This window comes from Chelonoidis abingdonii, chromosome 20, assembly GCF_003597395.2.
Source record: "Chelonoidis abingdonii isolate Lonesome George chromosome 20, CheloAbing_2.0, whole genome shotgun sequence".
In the NCBI taxonomy this organism is placed as follows: Eukaryota; Metazoa; Chordata; order Testudines; family Testudinidae; genus Chelonoidis; species Chelonoidis abingdonii.
In genome coordinates this window covers 16,726,290-16,747,752 of record NC_133788.1, presented here as the reverse complement: position 1 = coordinate 16,747,752, position 21,463 = coordinate 16,726,290, and the positions used below count along the sequence as shown (strand labels likewise).

The window sequence follows — 21,463 nt, the reverse complement described above, 5'->3', positions numbered from 1 at the left end:
CGGGAAAAAATATTTTGCATCTTTTTCCACACAAGCAGGACAACCAATAGAAATACAAAGAGAATATTTACTCTTAACTGCAACATTTGATCCACAGGAGCTATAAGACAATTGAAAACAATGAAAGAAGAAATCAGAATTGGTGAAAGCTCCAATTGCAAATGCCTACCATAGCTGCAAAAAGCAACAAAGAGTCCTGTGGCACCTTATGGACTAACAGAAGTATTGGAGCATGAGCTTTCGTGGGTGAATACTGGAGCATAAGCTTTCGTGGGTGAATACGAAGTGGGTATTCACCCACGAAAGCTCATGCTCCAACACTTCTGTTAGTCCATAAGGTGCTACAGGACTCTGTCCCTTTTTGCAGATCCAGACTAACATGGCTACCCCTCTGATACTTGATACCATAGCTGCATAGGTCACAGGGCTGCATATTTGTTACTGAGATGTGGAAGAATGGAATCCAACTTTTAGAGAGGGCTTTACATTTTCAAAGCACTTTACAACCAATTCTTTACACAGGTGAGTGCAATAAGTAAATACAGTATGGACAAGTATCAGAGGGGTAGCTGTGTTAGTCTGGATCTGTAAAAGCAGCAGAGAGTCCTGTGGCACCTTACAGACTAACAGATGCATTGGAGCATGAGCTTTCGTGGGTGAACACCCACTTCAGTAAGAGTCAAGGTGATTTCCCAAAGCCAGTGGACCCAGGGCCAATACTGAGATTACATTTTAGGAATTACTGGTTTCCAGGCACAGCCTTAGACCACTTGATCACAGTGACTCAAATGATTTCAAGCGATGTGTCTAACACACATCATGTTTCTACCTAAAAATAAGGAAGCTGAACATTGTATGTTTGGATTAAAGATATTTATGACTGTGGAAATTCAATCTTAAATAGCAGTGTTGTATGAGAAGTTACATAAATTGATTTTCCTCCCAAATCAACCTAGTGAAGCTTAATGTGTCACAGAGGTGATGTGAGTCATCAAAAAGAGGTGGACCAACCGTGATGCTCTAAATATGCATTTACTGGCAGACCTCATGAAGCCATCCTTTTTACAGAAGATTATTTCTATGCTGTCTTGAAACTCTGCTCAGAGAAAGAGGAGCTGTCCAAATAAGTTGGGGAACAAAAGGAATAAAAGCACCTTTCAAAACATATGCATTTATAGGTTTCACATAGTAAACAACTATATGAAGCATCCCCTACCTCCAATATCATAATACACCACAGTTCATCTGGGTAATTATCTTTTAAATGCATTTTACCAATTCCTCACAGTTTAGAACAGCTTTGTTTGTTATACATGTGCATCTAATCAAGTGCAGGGATGTGCCACAGAAGTATAACTAATATACCACCTTGACTATACCTATTACTGAAATTGGGGAGCTGGCATTAATGTTTTAAACAACTATGTATTATTGATCATTCCTAAAGCACCACAGAGCTTTATAGACAGCTAGCAAGAAATCTCCTTCTCAAACAGCTTACAGTCCAAGGGCCCAAACCTGCATGGAACTGAGCACCTCTTTCAGGAACATGACCCGAACTGTAAATCTAATTATAATCTCAAACAGCTGGAAGTTGGGATATTTTTAATATTGCATTGGTCCATGCCTTACTTGCTTTCCAGGCCATTCCTTACCTCTACCTCCCCAGTTAGATCTTTATATTTGTCTCTGATGACAGGCAAAGCAGGCTTCTCACTCAAAGTATTTGAGCGATCTCTAAATGGTTGCTCCAAAGCTGGTGAAGGAGAGGAACGGCTTATTTCTCTGTCACCCAGACTGAAGCTCCTTTTGTGAGACCCTATAAGAAATTATATTACAAGCTAATTATTTACAGCAATAGAAAAGCCCTTAAAATTAGCATAGTGCTGCACTGACAGCCCAGGAGAATGAAGTTCTCTGTTCACTTAGCATATAAAACAGCAGTGCAAGCTTCCCCAGGCAAGGTGATGAGACTACAGTTTAACCTTCAAGCCCATTCAATGCTTACAATACTTGCAATGTATAAAACAAAAAATAGTTAACTGTAAAAGGGCTTGATCCAAATCCCTCTGAAGTCAATGGAAAGACTCACATTGATTTCAGTGGGCTTTGGGCTCTGGCTCCAAAGAGAAAATCTCTCATTTAACCATTAATGGAAGTAGCACAATATGCAGATAGGAGCATATACGCGGTGAACCACCCTGAACATGCTCACCTTGAACAGAGAGGTCAAAGGTAGCAAGCTCACTCTTGATCATTTCTTCACTAGATTTTATCTTGCCTTGAGAAGTTGCCACCAAGAAGTCAAATTTGCTGATTTTTGGCTTTTCGCTTTGGAATTCTCCGAAGTCATCCATGCATTCTTTTGCCATTTCAGGTAAGATACCATCGGTAGCTAAGTCAACCTCTGGGCTTGCGTCAACTGTTGCTGACTCCTTCGCTTCTGACAAAGGTCTTGAGAACTCTCCGAAGCCTTCAATCTCATCATCACTTTGACAGCTGGACCTGGGACCAGGATCTTTAAAGTTTGCGAAGGCTGCAAATTTGACATCCTGTAGAACATCATCAGTAGAAAAGGTTGTCACTTTGGAAACTGTTGTCATGGTAATGTTTTCTGAACTGCCAAACAAAGTCTCCTTCTTCTGAAGAACTGAAGTAGCTGAAGAGACTCCACTTCCTGAAGAAAGGACAAAGGAAGAGAGCTTCCTGCTCTGATGAATGTCTTCTGTGTCAGACCAGTCATAGCTTGCAAGGCTGCTTACTGCGGAGCCACTGTTATAGTTTCCAAAGGGAGCACATTTTAAGTCATCTATATCTGAGAGAGAAACAAGAACGCACAATTACAGACTCTCCCAAGGTCAAGTAGAACTCCCTACACTGTACATAAATGATAGCCACTAGCTGTAAATCTCCAAGATCCATTAGAATAGATGTATTGGGCTTGCACCTGATGTAACAACTAAATATGAAGTTTAATCTAGACCTTGCACAAAAAATAATCTTAAAAATTGCTATATACAGAGCTATACATTATCTCTACTTATATTAAGTGTAAACCCTTGACTTCCTGAACATTAAGTATCAGAGGGGTAGCCATGTTAGTCTGTATCCACAAAAACAACGAGGAGTCCGGTGGCACCTTAAAGATTAACAGATTCATTCGGACTCCTCTTGTTTTCCTGAACATTTTATATTAAACTGTAGGTCACCATCTTCATTATACATACCAGTAACAAAGAAACAATATAGTCGGTAAAACTAATATTTCCAGACAGTACATACTGTACACGTTGACATTTCATTTTCGTGGTACGCTCATTAGAGAAATGGCAGGCAAAATGTAAATGTTAGCAACCCAAATATCTTATCAAATTAGCAAAATTGACTATTAGCCTAACTGTCTCCTCCCACCTCAGTGCTCAGAATGTGCCCCAAAGAATAAATACAAATATTACTGTATGTTATGAAGATGTTGTAGGCATGTAAAAAACCACTAGTTCTGTTCCTCTGAATTACAAATGAGTGAAGTGCTGCATGAATCAGATTGTTGTTTACGCATAAAAGTTTCAGGAAAAACATGAATGCTGCAAAGATCTTGGTTTTTGCTACATGCGTTACTGATTTAGACAGACAACTAGATAGAAAACCAACCACGTTACGCAAATCTTCAATCAAGCATTTATACTCACCCAGTAGTTATACGGGCCAATATGTCCTGTTGCTGCCATAAATGGGTGTAAAAGAGGCAAGAGATTCCTTTTGCTTCACTAAGCCCACTAAAGGAAGATATGCGGTGATTGGTTTCTGCCAGGCTCTGTCTGTTACTCATTCAACTTTTTTTTTCTTTTTTAAATTTAGATTGAGATTGTTCCATATGGGGAGGCATAAAAAGCCAGGGGCCACATAATTTTTGTGAAAAGCATTTTAAAAAAAAGCTATGGTTGGTGTTTGTTTTCAGGCTTTAACAATTGTCATTTTGGATTAGACACTCAGCGGCTGCTCAGTGCCCTGGGTAAAATGGTCTCAAGATAAAGCAAACACAAACACACATTCTCTTAGCATCATTTTAGCAGAGGCTGTTCTGATAAACATTTTGGTCCTGACTGGCTTGTGTGCAGTAACAACAGTTCAGGTTTAATAAAAAGATAGTGCGGAAACAAGTTGACATTCCAGCTGTCCTTTTAATTCAATCTGACTACGCTAGCCTGAGGATTAAACCCACTTTTACAAAACATTGCTGCCTTCATTTATTCATTTTACTGGAAGGGGAGAATACACGGAGCTTCAGGCTGCTTTTCTGACCTGACCTGACCCACATACATGATTGATCGAGAAGTCCGACAATTGGAAGAATTGCACGGTAGTTTAATGGCTCCCAAAACAAAGTGAAGAGCTCCTTTGCATTGCATTTGTGAGGCATAAAGTCTCACAGACTAGATTTTTTTCCTAAGAAATGCCGTTTGGGCTGTTGCAGCATTTGAGTGACTGACTGTATCATCATAAGAATAAGTAGAAGAATACATGATGATCATATTATGAACATCTGCACAGTCTACTGTGAGTGGCCTCTCATTTTGGCCAAGGAGGAGAAGCAGATCTTATAAGAATACATCATTGTATTCTTTCCTTTCAATCTGTCTCTTGGCTCAAACCCATACTGAGGGCTTGGATTAGAAACCAGAATTCCCAATCCTTTGCTCTAACCAGTAGACCAAGCTTACACTGTAATCTCCCTGGCAAAGGCAGCAAGAAGATATTTTAATTCTTTAACAATTAAAGGTTCAGATCCTGCAACTGAATCCACATGCACGGTGTCTGGCTTGCATAGATTCAGATGTAGGATCGGAATTTAAGAGCTCCGTTCTACAAATGCTTACTCCTTTGAGCAGTCCCATTGACTTCAATGGGATCACCTCAGGTGAGTAAAATTTTACAGGAAAGGACCCTTAGAAAATATAACAGACCCTGGATAAAATTATTTTATACCTAATACAGAGCCAGAGCAATTTATTAAAAAGCCAAGCAATGAAAATAAAAATGTGGATGTAATTCTAAATGCCATAAGGCAAATTAGCTGTCGTCATAAATCCTGTTTTAACCCCTTTGTAAAATCAACACTGTTTGGGTAGTTTGTGTATTGCATTGTCACTCAAAAGTCCTCGCCTTTCCCCGTAATGGGAAACGGAGTCACAATCCTTGTGATGGTTGTAACAGGAAGCAGTTTTAAAGCTTGATCCAGGTTCTCATTTAACTCATCTGCTGTGTAAAGTAAAAACAGTTTCATTTCTTTTTTCCTGAAAGGCAGCTGAGCTGCCTTCCACCAGACTAATATACAGAGAAGCAGCTGACATGTGAAAACCACTCAGTGCTAGACTCAAGGGAACTCTTCATGATGTGGGTATTTTTATTACTGGCACACTGGTGTTTTATTAGACAATGTTAAGAACCGCTCCCGCAGTAGCTTATTTCCTAGAGACCAGAGATAAATTTCATGAAAAATTAGCTTCACTAAAAACACTACAACTAGAACCCCTGGTAATAAAAGCTTCATTTTACTGTTGTGGATCTGAACTAATTCTAACGTCTTCACCAAATATACTTCTACTCAAGAAATATCTGTATTCCTCATTCAAGAAACTCATGCAAATGGCAGAATTTGAGCCAACAGAAGGGAGTGAAACATCTTAAAAAATATATTACAGAATGAGCAAAGATTGAATTCATTAAATTTTTTTCCATGTGCTTTGCTTTCAAGGTACTGTAATCTTCCTGTCTAGGCAGAATCACAGTGTCTGGCAATTTCTACTTCAGAAAATATTTAATAATGGATACAAGATGAATAGCAAGTCAATTTAACTTTTCAAGACTGATTAGCATTTTTGGCAACCTGAATGGCATTTCAGTCTATACTGAGCTAAATTTCATTAGCACTTTTTGAAAAACATATTGCAAAGAGCCCTGTCAAAGTAAGTCAAGCCATGAATAGATCATGCAAGACAATCTTTAATTACTCCTCTCATAATTCTAACCACCAAAAGTATATGCAATATATTACAGGGTAATAAGGAAATGTTCCCTGAACAGCAATGCTGGTAATTTCTTGGCTTTTTTCTGAAAGGATGAAAAATATATTTTGCTTTTTATATTTATGATAATATAAAAATTGGAATGATAATCATTCCCATATAGTTAAATATAATTATCACAGCAGGCCCCAGATGTTAGACATTGGTATATCTTGCAGTCAGACTAAAATTCAAGTACAGTACAGTATGTATGGATCCCAAAATTACTGAAAGAAACAAGTGTGAAAAGGGAATAAAGGAGAAAGCTTGTAAAATTAAAATAAAACAGGAACATATGGCTCCCATTTAGATTATATTAGATATGACCAGACTTGAGCACAGATCAGATATTTAACTGTTTTAAACATATGTATATATTTAAATACCTATATAAGCATACGGGTGCTCCAGATCATTTTAGCCAGTTCTATTCCACTAGAATCCTGTGTTTTTATGAAACAGAATAGCGAAAACAGCTGAAGTGCAATATGGATGTATCACTAGTGTTGGTAGTTAAAAGGTAACTGCCTCCGTGTTCTCCCTTGAATAAGCGCTGCCAGTTGTGTTAGCTAGTCTACAAAATTAATAGATAATGTATCTAGATAATTTACCACCAAGCCATTTTGAACTGTATGTTTCCAGGAGCAGAAAGGTACTGCTTTAATTTACTAGTCTTCCAGCCGTTTAACATCACTGTTTCTTTCAATGAAATTTGGACATACAGAGAATCTAGACAGGAGCAGAAAATAAAGGCCTTAGTCATCTATAAAAATGATATTAACAACAAGCAAAGACTGATATTATTTCCACCTACCTCTCTCTGATCAATCTCCACAAACAACCTAACACAATCATAAGAATACTTATTTGATCAGGGTCAAATTTACTCAAACTTCATGCACCATGAAGCCAGCGATGTAATCAGAATTGCACATTGTGTTGGCACATTAAAAAGAATGTGTAATAAACCAAGAACAGGGAAAAGCTTCTTTGTATTTTCATCACTGAAAACAATGACTTTTGCAGGAGCCTTAGAATCTTAATAGCACAGTTTCACCCATGCCTTAAGCACAATAGCAAAACATTTGCAATATTTATCCTTAATTTATCTTCCCCCCTCTTTACAGCATTTTTCATTTTAAAACTATCAAAATGATATTCTCTAACGGTACAACCTGCCTGGCAACTGCTTGGAAATAGCCACAGTAAGACTCACCAACATCACTGCTGTTGATGAGAATTAGAATACCACCTGTCAGGGAAGCATAGACAAGAATACTGTCAGAGGATGAAATACAGTTATCCAACTGTTTCCTATTATACCTGTAAATTTGACATCCCTCATCTGGGCTGACTACAATAATCTACTTCAACCATCATGGATCTAATTATGTCTGCACACGACCTGGAAGAAAATTTACAGGCTTGAGTTTTCTGTGCCAATGGTTTATGAGAAAACCATTCAATAATAACAGTGTCAATTATACTAATATTTAAAGGAAAAGGGGAACTGTCGACTCAGGAGGTGATGAGAGGATATATATTTGTAAACGTCTTTGGATATGTACAGGTGGAGCCTTTCACCTCGAGACTTCAGGTTTGAATTCAAGCCTGGTAATTGAAAATTGTTATGTATCATTTGAGTGTTGTTAGGTGACCTCTATAAAAAATACCTAGTTGAAAATTCTCTTGGAGAGAGGTCCATGTCACAAAAACACCACAATTGATATTAATTGGCAGTTTTGTTGGCAGGCTCTGCAATGAGCTCAAATGGGCTTAAGGTGTCAAAGACACAGCTTCTCTCTTTGCCCTTCAGGTGATCCTTCCAAGTCAGATCTGAAAAACCTGGACAGGGCACACTACAGAGGCTCATGCTACAGCTGCCTGTGTCATGCCTGTTGGTGACAGGAGGAATTAAGGGACAGATTCTCAACTGGTGAAAAGTAATATAATCCCAGTGACTACAATGGAACTGTTTAATTTCCTCTAGTTCATGCAGATCTCAGAACTGTTTGTCTGGCCACTAACAAAGGCACCAAATTCACTGTTGATATATTAAAATGAAGGAAAGAAAAAGCGTTCCCATGCGGTGGAATTAGAGAATCTTACTAATTTTTTTTTAGTGTCACGATAAACAATGTTTGAGCAGAATAAAGGCCCTTTAGAGCTTGCATTAGCAGAAACAGCTTGGTTTAAGCCTGTAGAATTCTAAAGCTCCAGATACTTTGGAGGATTGCTATGTACTTCTAAGCACTATTGCTCGACTTGGAAAACTAAAACACATAAATTTATACTTTTAACTGTTAGATTCCTTGAGGCAGATGTAAAAGCTTTTAAGCACTTGTACTCATAGAAGCATTACACTGAGTGAGATCTTGCAACTGAACTTCTACACATCAACCAGGGATGAAAAACTACTGATGTATGGATCATGACCAGCGATAAAACTTCAACATGAAACTAAATCTAGCAAGCATTTTAATAGTCATTCACTCCCCATTCCTCCTAACTCACATACGGTTTTCTGATCAACAAAGATACAATTTTAAAGGAACTCTATCATTAGTGTCTGTGTTTACACTTCTAGACACTAGTTTTAAAAAAAAGTTGTAGGACAAGATGTAATGAATGAGCTTTCTAAAATGGGAACAATTTTCCCTTTAAAATTTCTCAAGAGTTGTTTGAAGAAGAGGAATAAAAAGCTTCTACTGACTCTCTGCCAGCTTTAGGTCCTGCAGCCAAAAAGACCAAATTGAAATAAAATTTGGCACCCACTTAGTCCTCAATCTTTATTACTGCTTCCTCATTTTAAAAAAAAATTTACAAGCAAAGTTGTAAAGAGAATTTACTATGTATGCAACAAGCTTAGTATCATCACTTTTATACCTCATACTTGAGATTATCAGTAATAGACGTGTTAGTGGTCCCAAGATTTAGGAGATTCCCAAAGGAACAATGGGCTCTGAAATGGTAATTACCACAAATCTATTTTTAACTTTGAGTCATCTGTGATATAAAAATTATGCTAAACATTACAAAACAGAACCAAGAATAGCCCCTTTCACTTCTAGGTCATCAGTGCAAGTTCATTTCAGGTTAGCAGTGACCAAAAGTAGTTAGCATCAGAAGACTGTTTGGTGGCCTACGATACCCAAAATGCGCTCATTTGTCTTTTCAAGGAACTTAAGTTCACATCATAAAACCCTTCACCACCCAATTGGCACTCTTGTTGGTAACAGCAGAGAAACCAAGATATGAGTCGATATTGAGACACACAGCCCCTGTTAATCTACAGAATAACTACAGCATCGGAAGAGACTATAAAATCGTCAGTGTTGTCAAGCCACCAACATTATAATTCACAAACCTGCCCTTCTGCCCCAGACAACTAGCTCATTAAACTTCCTTCTCACACCCCTAGTTAAATCATTTGACATTCTGCCTGGTATTTAAAGTTTCAGAAGTGCACAGGAAGCAAGCTCAAAGAACTTAATTCAATTTGTTTGAAGAACTGCAGTGCATTGTACACTGATCTCTACAAGCAGAAAGGCAACTTCCAGTCTAGGGGGATACTATAGCTTTAAACTTTGTATTTTTCAGGAAAAACAAATGTTTCTGGACTACAAACAAATTACACACACCCCCACAGTTTCAAAATATGCCAAGATAATATTTATTAACACAGCAGGACTTACAGGTCACAAAAGATAGTGATACATAAGAGCTCTTCACGGAGTCATTAGAATAAAGCATGCAGGTCAGTATTTGCAGAAGAGATATCAAAGCAGATTTGAGAAGGCACATTCACACAGGAAATGTTTAGTTGAAATAAGACATTAGAAAAGCAGCAAAAAACTTGATGTGGATTAAAATACAGAGATTTCCAATAATGCTGAAGAAAAGATACTTTACAGGTTTGCAAGTGCAGCAACTTGGATAACCCTTTGAGGATATTATGAGCAAGGGCAGGCTCTTGCTGCAACACTGTCAACTGAACTTGAAACAAATCAGATGCATGCATATAACGCGACTAAGCACTAACTAAAATACTTTAGAGTTGGAGAAAAGGTTAAATTTGGTATAAAAGAAGGTGCCTGGTTGAAATTAACAACATGCAGCAAGTGCTCAAAGGGTTAGACCAAGTATATGCAAGAGAAATGAAACATTAGTATAGTATACCTTCCACACCAAGAATTATAGCAAAGTTTAAAGAGACAGTATCCCCTTTAGAGACAGTTTGGAAAGTTATTCCTCCCCGCCCAAAAAAACCCTAAAGTAATTCAAATAGGAAGTGAGTGGACCTTCTACCCTTCCTCCAAAGAAATACCGTTCCCTGTACCCACAATCCATCGGCATCACGTGAACAAGTGGACAGGGAATAAAGACCCTTGTATTGCTGTGCTAGAATTAGAAAAGTCAAATAAAATGCTTTACAGAGCCTCACCTAATGCTATTCTTCATTTAAGAAATTTACACAATCTGTGCAGACAACAAAAATGGTTCCCATTGGCTAGTCAGCCATCTCTTTGTAACAAGGACTACAAAGGGATACTGTCCCTTTCTCACATTAAATATACAGATCAAAGGAAGTGAAAAAAATCTGCTTTTTAAATTACGTAAACTAAAAAAAAGACTTGAACATCGTTGGTTCATAGCTTGAAATGTATCAAACATACATAAAGAAACACATGAGCACAAAGAGTTATTTTAACAAATATAGTTCAGATCAAGCTTGATTACGAGACCCAAACAGGAAGGAGGTAGAGTAAAACTCTCCTTGTGAAAATATCTAATTTGGCACCATGAAAGAATACAGACTTTGTTTTAAGTTTCAGAAAAATAGCTTCTAATTAGTACTCCAAAGTTCAAATTTTCAGCATCAAGCACATGATGAACTAATCCTTTAAAACAAAAGAAAAAAACCCCAAATATCTTTTCCTGTCACAAATTGCAGTTATCAATTACTGGTTGCTGTAGCCAATGAAGCTCAGATGTAGGAGAAGAGGTACATTAAATCAAGCAACCACCAAAAGAGGCTAGAAAAATATTAGGAAAAAGTGCTTTCAAAACCAAAGCCAACACTCAAGACACACTGTAGGTGCTACCTTTTTGACAGCCCACTGAACTTGGAATTTTACCAAGCCGTAACACGAAAATTAAACATCTTTGCTAACAAAATTATTCCTGAAATTTCGTACCCTGTTAAAGAGTATCTTCCATGCCTAAGTTGCCAACATCATTTTCTCTCCCTTACTTAAAAATATCATATAATGCAAAATTACAGTACTGTATATTTTTCCTACCAGATCTGCAAAAATGGAAGAAACATTTCATATGGAAATAACCAATTCTTGCAGCAATAGCTTTTACATTTACAGTTTGTGTGCCCCTCCATTCAAAAAAGCCTTGGACTGCATAATACTTGTCACTAGAATACAGTAATTTCCCATATTATTAAAGGCCACAAAACATTTAACTACATCTTATTTCTCTATGTACATATAAAAAGAAAAAACAGGACACTTGGGAAATCTGTTTTATGATATGCAATAAGACTGGAAATACTTAGTTCATCCTCTCTTAGGAGTGCTTTCATTAAGAGAAATTAAAAAGGGGATAACCTAACAAAGATAAAGTAATAATTGCTTGGTTTTAAATTTAGCTCCAAAAGTGACTACCATGCTAGCATGCACAGGCTCTTTGCATGATTACTTCCAGCAATGGCATTAACTCTAAAAACTAATTGTATTCCAGTTACAGTAAAACTGTATTTAATACCTTCATTTCCAGTACTGCGGAGCTCTGGCCAAGTAAATGCATCCCTGCTTTAAAGGCAATATATACTAGTGTCACTGGTTAGAAAGGTTTTAATTAACAGCACAAATTAGTGTTCCACCTTTTTTCAGAAGCAGAGTGGGTCAAGTCCTCCAGCCAGGTGCTTAGATGAAACCAAAAGGCTAAAGTGAGGCTTTCAATATCACTGAACTAGCTCATACAAATGGAATGACATTGTTTGTGTTAGAAGAGCTTCCATTTGAATCCCTGCTAATAGGCATTAGTCATATAATATGATCAAATCTCAAAAATAAGTTAGTATTAATTTTAAACTGCCCAATCTATTTATAGGTATCTAGAACAACGAACGACACACTGCCCTGCTAAGGGACTGGTAGCTAGCAGGTAGACAGGTTTAGAAGCCTTTCACAACTGAAAGACTAGTGCATAATACTGTAATTTAGCACACAGAGTAACATTATCGAAATCTCCATCACCTACATTACCAGAGCAATCTAACCAATTCCTCACCTGCTGCTGGCGGATGCTGGCCACTAACTGTTGGCAAATCCAAAGAGCTATCAGACATGACATGCTTAAGATCTCCTCCCACATCGGCCAGTTTCATGTCAAACTGAACAGAGAGCGCATCTTCAGAATCCTCCTTGCCGACACTGCTGCCCCCGATGGAGGGGAGATCCAGAGACTTGACAGAAGCAGAGTCTTCCTTGGCATGCTTGAAAGCTGCCACTTTGTCTACCAGGGATTTATCCATGTTACTACACACGGAAGAAAACTTGTTAGAGTGGAAGTCGGAAAAGTCATCATCACTTTTCACTGAAGGGGTGCTGTCTTTCAGTTCCTCAACACCTGTTCCAGAGCCCTCCAGAGAAAGCTGTTTAAAGATATCATATTTGGTGGGAGCAGCAGCGCCAGAATTCTGCCCACTTTTCATTGCACTGAGAGAGGAGCCAGCTGGAGGAACAGGATTAGCCTCTTGCTTAACAGCTTTGTATTTGTCATCCATTTTTTGTTCAGAAAAGCCACTGCTATTATTGAAAGCCATAAAATCTGCAAAGTCATCTTGTCCCCCAACTGATACACAATTAGACAATCCCCCCAAAAGATTGAATTCTCCAAAGTCATCAGCCAAGCTCGAGCTTTTACTGGGTGCTGGTGGAGGGGCAGCAGCAGATGTTGGAGGTGGTGCTGCAGGGAAAGAGGTTGATTTTGATGAACTAAATGCAGCTGGAAATGAAAGTTGTTTGTTCTCTCCAGTGGAGGAAAAGAGATCTAGGTCTGCCAGATTCAGAGAGGTTTTTGCTTGTGTTTGTTGTTTTAGCTGTGCAGGTAGAGAGGGGAAGGATGCAGGGAAAGTTCTCTCTTTTGTAGGTGGGTCTAGTGGCGAGATGCTGTCAGCGGTTTTAAAATCTGTGAAATCATCATCGGTTCCTGCAGATTTGAATTCTGCGAAGCTATCTCCTGAAGGGGAGAGGGGGAAAAAAAGCAGAACAATAAGTAGGATCTTGAAATGAGAACATGTATATCATACTCATACCATGCATCAAACAAATTATTTCATGCAATATCAAAATATTTGTATGAAAACCTATTCAATTTGGCAGCTATGGGTGTATGTTAAAATACAAAAACTAGGCTTCTACGCAATTTTGGTGATGTCTCCAATTATGCCAATTATTTTTCCAAAAACATATAAATCCTTAAAGTAGCCTTAAACCATATCAAACTCAGCTTAGAAAGAGTTCAATATCAACACATGCTTCTGAGCGACAAACTTAGGTGGGGTTCAGTACTGAAGTTGTTTGAATACTGTACAGATCCTTTCCCCTTCCCATGTACCTCATACTTGTCACTGCCAAGAATGAAATTTGGAATTTCACTTGTGCCAACGGTTGTATTTGCCCTGTTATCGATGCCAGGAATATGGCACAACTATTGCCAAAATCTTCTTTGACTTCTCTCCACCTCTTTCCCCCAACTCCCCACTGGCAATTTCAAAGTCAGAGCAGTGGCACATGGTTTCCTCACAGAATGGCAGCAGGAAGCCAAAATGAAAGCAGCACCAACAGACTGAAAGGGGAGTATTGAGGAAACAGACTGATTGCCAGAAGCAACTGGCTTCAGATAGCAGACAGACTTTTTAAAGTTTTTATTTATTATGGGGCAAAAGAAGGCCCAAGGTATAATAGGATTTTACCAGAGTGTACGTGACAGAAAATACAATTAACAGGAAGTAAAAAAGCATCAAAGGGCCAGTCCAACAAAGGTGGCACAGCCATCATCTTAACTAATCACCTTGCATCATTTTAAACTCTCCTTTTAAAAAGTGTATCCTTTTCTGTTTCTATCAAGAGCAATGAGAGTCAAGCATTCAGAACTTTACAAAACTTAATCTAGTCACTTTCATGACATTTCAGCTTCTGTTTAGACAGATAACTGAAACTCAAAGTAAATACTGAACTTGAACCGCCATCAGACTAAAACATACAGAGTTGGCTGGCACATAACTTGTAGCAAAAGCATCAATCAAGAATTTATTTGGATTTTAAAAGGACACTGTCAAGGCATTTCTTACAATGTTTATGTTGTCTTCCATACTGATTATCAGAACACCTTAGCAGGGCCACCAGGGGAGAGGGAATGGTAATTTGTCACAGGCCCCCTGTTTGAGAGGCCCCCCAAACCTGTGGAATCTGAGTGAATGGTGTTGTGACCTACACAGAGATGCCACTCACTCAAATTTGGCCTGGGTGCCACTCCATCAGTGGAGAGGAGGCCAGACCAAATCTGAATAATGCTGTGATCCCATGCACCAGGTCACACACCATGGAGCAGGAAGAAGGCCCAGCCCCCGCAAGACAGTAGCCACTGCTGCGGGGTGAGTGTAGGGCAGGCTAGCTGTACCCTCCCTACCACCCGGGTCCTCGCTTTTGGAGTGGGGGAGCTCAGTTTCAGATTTTTTTCCCAAGTCTCCAAAAACTTCTACATGGCCCTGCACCTTAAGAGCCAAGAACAAATCTGTTCCATTGCTAAAATTTCCCCCTTCCATCATACCCACTCACACCACTTATTGTGTGATAGCCCATGACTAGAACAGTTGACACCATTTTTTGGAGTTAGGTAGGGAACACTGAAGCATTTCTTCTGAAAAAGTCAGCAGAAGTACATAAGCTTTGCAAAAAGATGTAAGAAAAAAGTTGGATTTGGAATCAAAATATGATGTTCCTTTTCTTTTGTTACTGGGGCTATTTGTAGCTGCTCCCAGGTTTGACAGTCAGAAACACAATGCAGCTCCTCTTTCCTAATGCAATCAATTTCTTTATTCCTTAATGCAAGACTGGTTTGGGGATTAAACACAATAATCACTGAAGGACCTGAACTTGCGAAGTGCCAAGCGACCTGATGGCCTAGTAAATTTGAAGGTAATCAGCATCTCAAATTGGACCCAAAAAGAGAATCATTGTTTCAGGGTGCCTATAGGTTAATAACTCACATATTATCCTTCCACACAGAGAATTATTCATAAATGTAAAAATGTTTAGTTTTCAGATCACATATTATATGTAAAATATGTTTTCAGTTTTTACCAATTTTTACTGAAAAATTCCGTATTTATCGATTTTCACCCAAATGTTAAACCACTCCAGTACACAAAAATACTGATTACATTAAGAAAATCCAATACATCAGAATAGTTGGAGGTGTTTATTTTAATAATGAACTGAACTAAGTGTAAATGTGAGGCTGTCTGTTAAAATAAGACAATATAGTGGAACATAACTACATGCCTATCTGCATGCATATGTGTACGTACTGTTAATGTACAAATCATGAAATGAACCACCGTATTAAACTGCTTTTACTTTCAATGCCCTTACATTTCTCTATTTGTTGCTTTTTTTTCTGTCCTCTTATTCCCCATTGTTAATCCTGATATCTACCCACAATTCCCACTCCCGCCCCCACTGATTTTCACCCTTTGAAATTAACACTGATAAACTGCAGGAAATTTGAAACAAAATAATAACTGAAAACGAAGGGCCTTGAAAATAATACAGTTTAAGCGACTACAGTTTAAACCCCAAGTGCACATTTTCCCTACAGAGAGGAAATCAAAAATTTCTTTTTCATACAATGTTTGCATATGAAAGGTAAGTTTATACCCAAACACTTTACAGCATATAAAATGCAGCTTAAACATAAAGACAGAATTTATTCTACAGTACGTATCTGTCACCTCACAAATGTGGAAACTGAAGTATAATTGCTTTTCTTTGTTAAATTTATGATGTTAAACCCATTCACCAGCATGATATATTTGCAGAGATGTTACTTGTTATAAAATATGCCTCAACTACTTAAAAAACAACAAATGTCTAGTACTGCACATACCCAGATTTCATTCAATTCATATTTTACAAATACACCATTAAGATTCAAGTCACTTTCACAAATGTGATCATTTTAAACTAATTTAAGCAATGGAAAGATTTGAGAGAACATTAGCTACAATTATAATAGGTGGACATTATCATCACTTGAAGTATGATGCCAGCTAAAAATTTTTTCCTCAATTCACCTGCTTCAACAATATGTTTTAAATGCTGCTTTAAAAGCAATACAAAGAATTTGTGAAATTGACATTCATTAACCAAAATTAAAACATCACAGCAAACTAAACTTACTGATGAACTGTAAACTTTTCCATTAGAAATGTAAGCTGGTGAAAGGGTTATCAATGGTGAAAACTGGTCAGTTTACAAATCTAGCAGCAACTTTTCTCTTTCCTTGCAAGCAATAGACAACTGCAAGTCATATGAAATACTCATAACAGTTATTTAAATGTTTGATACTGGAAAGGTACTGAGCACACACTAACTCCACAGATCATGACAGGAGTTTCAAATACTCAGGCCCTTACTGTGTAACTTAGTAAAACTAAGGAGATTTTGGCACAATTGTCTCTGTGTGTAGTGAACAGATTCTCAATAATTTCTGTTTCCAAGTACAGTAACACATACTGGCAGGATGGCAATACAGCAGAATTTCCACCTCTGTTAAATTAGCAATACGCTATCCTATGCTCTGATTACTGATGATATATGAAGCCAATAGAGTTGCAGAGGGTTCCTCTTTCCCATCAGATTAAAAGATGACAGCACTGTTATGTAAATACACATGTTACACATAGATGGCCTGTTCAGGAAAGAGCTTAGGTAGTTTTCACTTACTGCATTTACAAGGTTATCCTCTGAAATACTATTACTAAGACTTATTTTCACATATTCCCACAAATAAAATTGACTCAGGGCAAACTCTAGGCCAGTGATACTCAGAGCTCAGTGGTTCAGGAGCCAAATTAGTGATCAACATTACCCAAAAGAGCCACAGTATGTGAATTCATTGTTTCATTTACCACAGTATTATATATTCATATTTAAACAATATGGCAGGGGACATATTTAGGGTACATATACATACATAATATATTATTCTCACAGCAAAATAACTGACCAAGTATTATTATTTTACCAACTACAATAGGTTAATAACATTGTAAAAGCATCCTGATTGGTTGTTAATTAAATCACACAGTGTTTTAATATCACCCATGGCAAAGAGCTGCAGGAAACACATTAAAGAGCCACTTGCAGCTTGCGAGCATCAGTCTGAGTATCACTGCTCTAAGCTAAATGAGGAGCTCTTTATTACTGTGGTACTGTATACCAAAAGCAACACATGGCTTGAGCTGTACCATAAGAACGGAAAACTTCTACAAAAACCCTGAAATGCTGCATTGCACACCTTTATCAGGATGTACAGCTCCCCACTTTTAAAGCAAGTCTACGGGAGAGATGACAAAAACCTACCAACAAGTGATTCCAAAATTGCACCCACATAGACCTCCAAAGCAGGGACCAATCTATCCATAAAAACACATGACATTGTGGACTATGTGTCAATGATAAATTTTATGATCTTCTCAAGATACCTTTGGCTCATTTGAGGAGCTGCAGGGTCTTTATCCTAAAATTCTAGCAGTGGGAATTCTGAAGTTCATGCAGGACCCTAAAAAACATGCAACGCATTGAAAGAGCCTAACCCTACCCCCCACTTTTTTTTTTGTAAGATCAAATGCTTACCTAAGTATTTACTCTCTGATGGTTGTTCTAACTCTCGGAAAGCACTGTATTTGTCTCCATAATCTATCATGAATGAAATAAAAAAAAGATCATTTCCATTAAGATATTGTGAAATTAGGCTACGATCAGTTATGGTACAGATTAGATTGGTACAGTTGCTGTCATCTTGCACTCAACATTTCATATTAACATTTTACCAGTGTCACAGGCATTACTGAAATATGAAAAATTAAACTAAATGTTACATTACGTGTAGTGTTAATAATTTAACAGTTTTTGTTTACCTGCAAACATAGCTGCACTTTCAGAAGGCTTTTCAACTGCAATTCCTTTAAACACAGCATATTTATCCGTTGAGGAAGGTGTTTTAGTGCCAGGGAGTGGAATCAGCAAAGAAGGAACACTGAACAAACACAAAAAAAAAAAAAGAAAAAAAAGAAAAAAAGCTCCTGAGCAATCTAATTTCTTCTATTATTTAAAGCAAGCAGGATATTAGGAAATGGAAGAGCAACTTATTAGCATCCGTCTAAATTGTGTGTATTAACACAAATGTGCTCTATCAAACATGATAAAGGACTTATTTTACTTCTGCACTTTTAAAAGAGTTTTATAATGTACACTACGTTCATAAAGATGTGCAGCAGCAATATTCTCACGCCAACCTCATTCATCTTATGCTAGTCACTATCTCATGAAATTCTATCAACACTACTCTGGGCCAAAATAGTAAAATTCTCCACCCACGGAGAATAGAGATGCCTTAAGTGCATTAACTTTTTGATTCTTTCCTGTGACAGAACTGTTCTAGATACGCACCACTGCAGTTTTTAACCCAGAAGAGAACACACATATATGTGAAAAACACTGTGGTTTCATTAATCAGATTGTCCAAGACGGTTAAGGGCATGCCTTCTTGATGGGACCAGAAATTGGTAAGAATCACAGGCTGCCTAAGACTTTGCTAACTCTGTGCTTCCATTTCTTCTGCTTTTGATTACATTTCATTGCATATTGCAAAAATAAGAGAACAGATCCATTATTCCAATAGGAGCAAAGAATAACGTTTGAATTTCTACTCAGCAAACGTCACCAAGTTCAGGTAGCCATATGTTCAGCAATGTCAGGATTATGCCACAATTAAACGAACAGACCTTTTTGCACATGAACATAATAAACTGCCATAATAACCTAATACTGGGTTAGCAATTCTTGAAAGATTTAAACACATACTGTAAGAGCTTCGCTTCCCCTCCCTTATCAGACCTTCGTAGCTCTGCAGAACAACATTCTTTACATAAGAATGACTACATTTTACCACTACTTTATGTCATTTAACACCATACACACTGAAAACGTGAATGAATTTCTATGGCATTCTTTGGCCTACAGCAAGAATCTTTCCACAGCCATTTATATCTCCTTATCAGTGGCCTGCAAGCTACACACAAACCCAGCACTTGCATGTGCATTCTAATGGTGGCCGGTGGGGCTTGCAGAATAAGACACAGAGCAATGTCAAAATATGTAGTTTATGGCAATATAATTTAATTTCACTTCACTACAAAACAGACCGTTCGATAGCCAATCTTGACAAACAACAGTTAATCTAGTGTACACTACACTTTTTAAAAAAACAAACAAACAAACAAAGCTCCATAAGCAATTAGACTATAGTTCATTGTAATATTCTGTACAAAACTGAATGCTTTTACAACTGAATAAAGAGAACTACTGTAGTGGAAAACACTGTTTTCTCATGACCCTCCAACTCCAATTACAAAACTTTAAACAAAACTGTGCTTACAGATCTGTAAATGCTTTTGCTAAGACTTCCTAACAGAATAATTATGCCTAAAACAAAATAAGGACTAAATGAAATATGGAGCATCTTCAGATTAATGTAGTGTTACTGATTTAAACTAGCAAAATGAAATCCTTTTCATGAAAAGTTATGACTCAGACTGTAATTTTATGCATGCTGCAGCTGAACAATTAATTCTAGTATCTTCCTCCGATGTCATTGTCAAGGAAGCAACCAGTAATCACCTTGAAAGTATTTGTCCAATCTACATATAAGAACCACCAGTTCAATACATACAGACAAAATGTTTTGTTCCTAAAAATTAATTAAAATTAGGCAGGTGGGAGGAGCATATTATTTTTCCCTGTACAGTATGAGAAAATAAAATTTTGGGGCTTCTTGAACACAGGACATTGAAAGTCAGAATTGTGTGAAAGAATTCAGACTCAAAAGCAGGAAGCTTTGGATGATTACTTCTCTACTCCACACTGCCCAACCCGTGACCATACTGAGGCCATGCTACTCTCTCAATTAACTAAGGGCCACCAGAATAGGAGAGGCATTGAGCAACCATAATGCCAGTAGACCTCTAAAATTTGAATGAAACAGACTTTAAATCGGATTTCCAGGCAATTGCCACAACTCAGTCAGGTACTAAATAAAAATTTGCCAAAATGGAAAGGATGAGAGGAGCTAAAAAAAACAAAACAAACAAAACCAAAAAAAACCCACACATCCACTGGAGAGCCATGGCCATTTACAAGAAGACAGTTTGGCATGTGATCCTCTGTGCATGCATTTTGGGGGTTTATGGCCTGATCAAAGGCAACTGAAGTCAATGGGAAGCTTTGTATGTACTTCAGTGAGTACTAGATCAGATCTTTAACAAGGGCAGCTACTGCTAAGTGCATAGCTTATCTGTCCCAATTCATTCTTCTGAGAGCACAGGAATGAGTGGATTGCTATACACAAATGTTTGAGCCTAAATGAATGGCATGAAAGAACTTACGATTGTCAGCAACAGAATAAACACTTGAAAACCTATTCTCATACCTTTATATACAATTTATCTCAGCACGATGAATGGAATTCTAAAGAATGGTCAGCAATCTATAGTACATTAAATGTCAATTTGGATATACTGCCATTAAGATTTCTGAAGCCGCTGCTGAAAGACACTGCCAGAGTCAAGATCAGGTGACGGTATGAAATTACGGGTTAGGAAGTTAGACAGAGAAGAAAACATTTAATTGCTTTAAAAGGGATATTTAAGAAATTCAGAGATCTACTTCACCTGCTCCAGTGCTGAGAACTGGTTGCTTTGGAGGATCCAGGTCCCTCCCCTTGGAAATCAGAGAAAGATTCGTCGAGTGAGCCAGACTTTGAAGCATCCTGAAAATCCTGGAAGTCATCATCTTCTGGTTTAACTACCTGGATTCCATAAAATCATGAGACCCCCCATTTAAGACGAGAAAACACATTACCTTGACATTTTAAGTATATATGGAATAGTTTTTGCCTACTCAGTAAATTTCCTATATATGTCACTGCAAAGTCTTAATATACAAATCAATAGTTAAAGGGAGCAGACAAAGCCCTACAAAATGTTACTGAAAGAAACAATTGAGGGGAATGGACTACATGAAACAAAAGATCTT

At 37.7% G+C, this 21,463-nt stretch overlaps 1 protein-coding gene across 8 annotated transcripts in view; it reads right to left on the bottom strand.

Annotated features, from left to right (window-relative positions):
- SYNRG (synergin gamma) overlaps positions 1 to 21,463 on the bottom strand; it is a 60,630-nt gene that overhangs the window by 16,281 nt on the left and 22,886 nt on the right. For 7 of the 8 annotated variants that reach the window (XM_032779360.2, XM_075074099.1, XM_075074100.1 and 4 more), the window contains 6 exons: positions 21,100 to 21,236; positions 18,289 to 18,407; positions 18,005 to 18,067; positions 12,372 to 13,322; positions 2,216 to 2,809; positions 1,656 to 1,819 (listed from right to left, as the gene is read on the bottom strand). In XM_032779360.2, coding sequence (XP_032635251.1) covers positions 1,656 to 1,819; positions 2,216 to 2,809; positions 12,372 to 13,322; positions 18,005 to 18,067; positions 18,289 to 18,407; positions 21,100 to 21,236 — 2,028 coding nt within the window. The remainder of the gene's footprint in view (positions 1 to 1,655; positions 1,820 to 2,215; positions 2,810 to 12,371; positions 13,323 to 18,004; positions 18,068 to 18,288; positions 18,408 to 21,099; positions 21,237 to 21,463) is intronic. The other variant, XM_075074098.1, reaches the window with a different exon arrangement.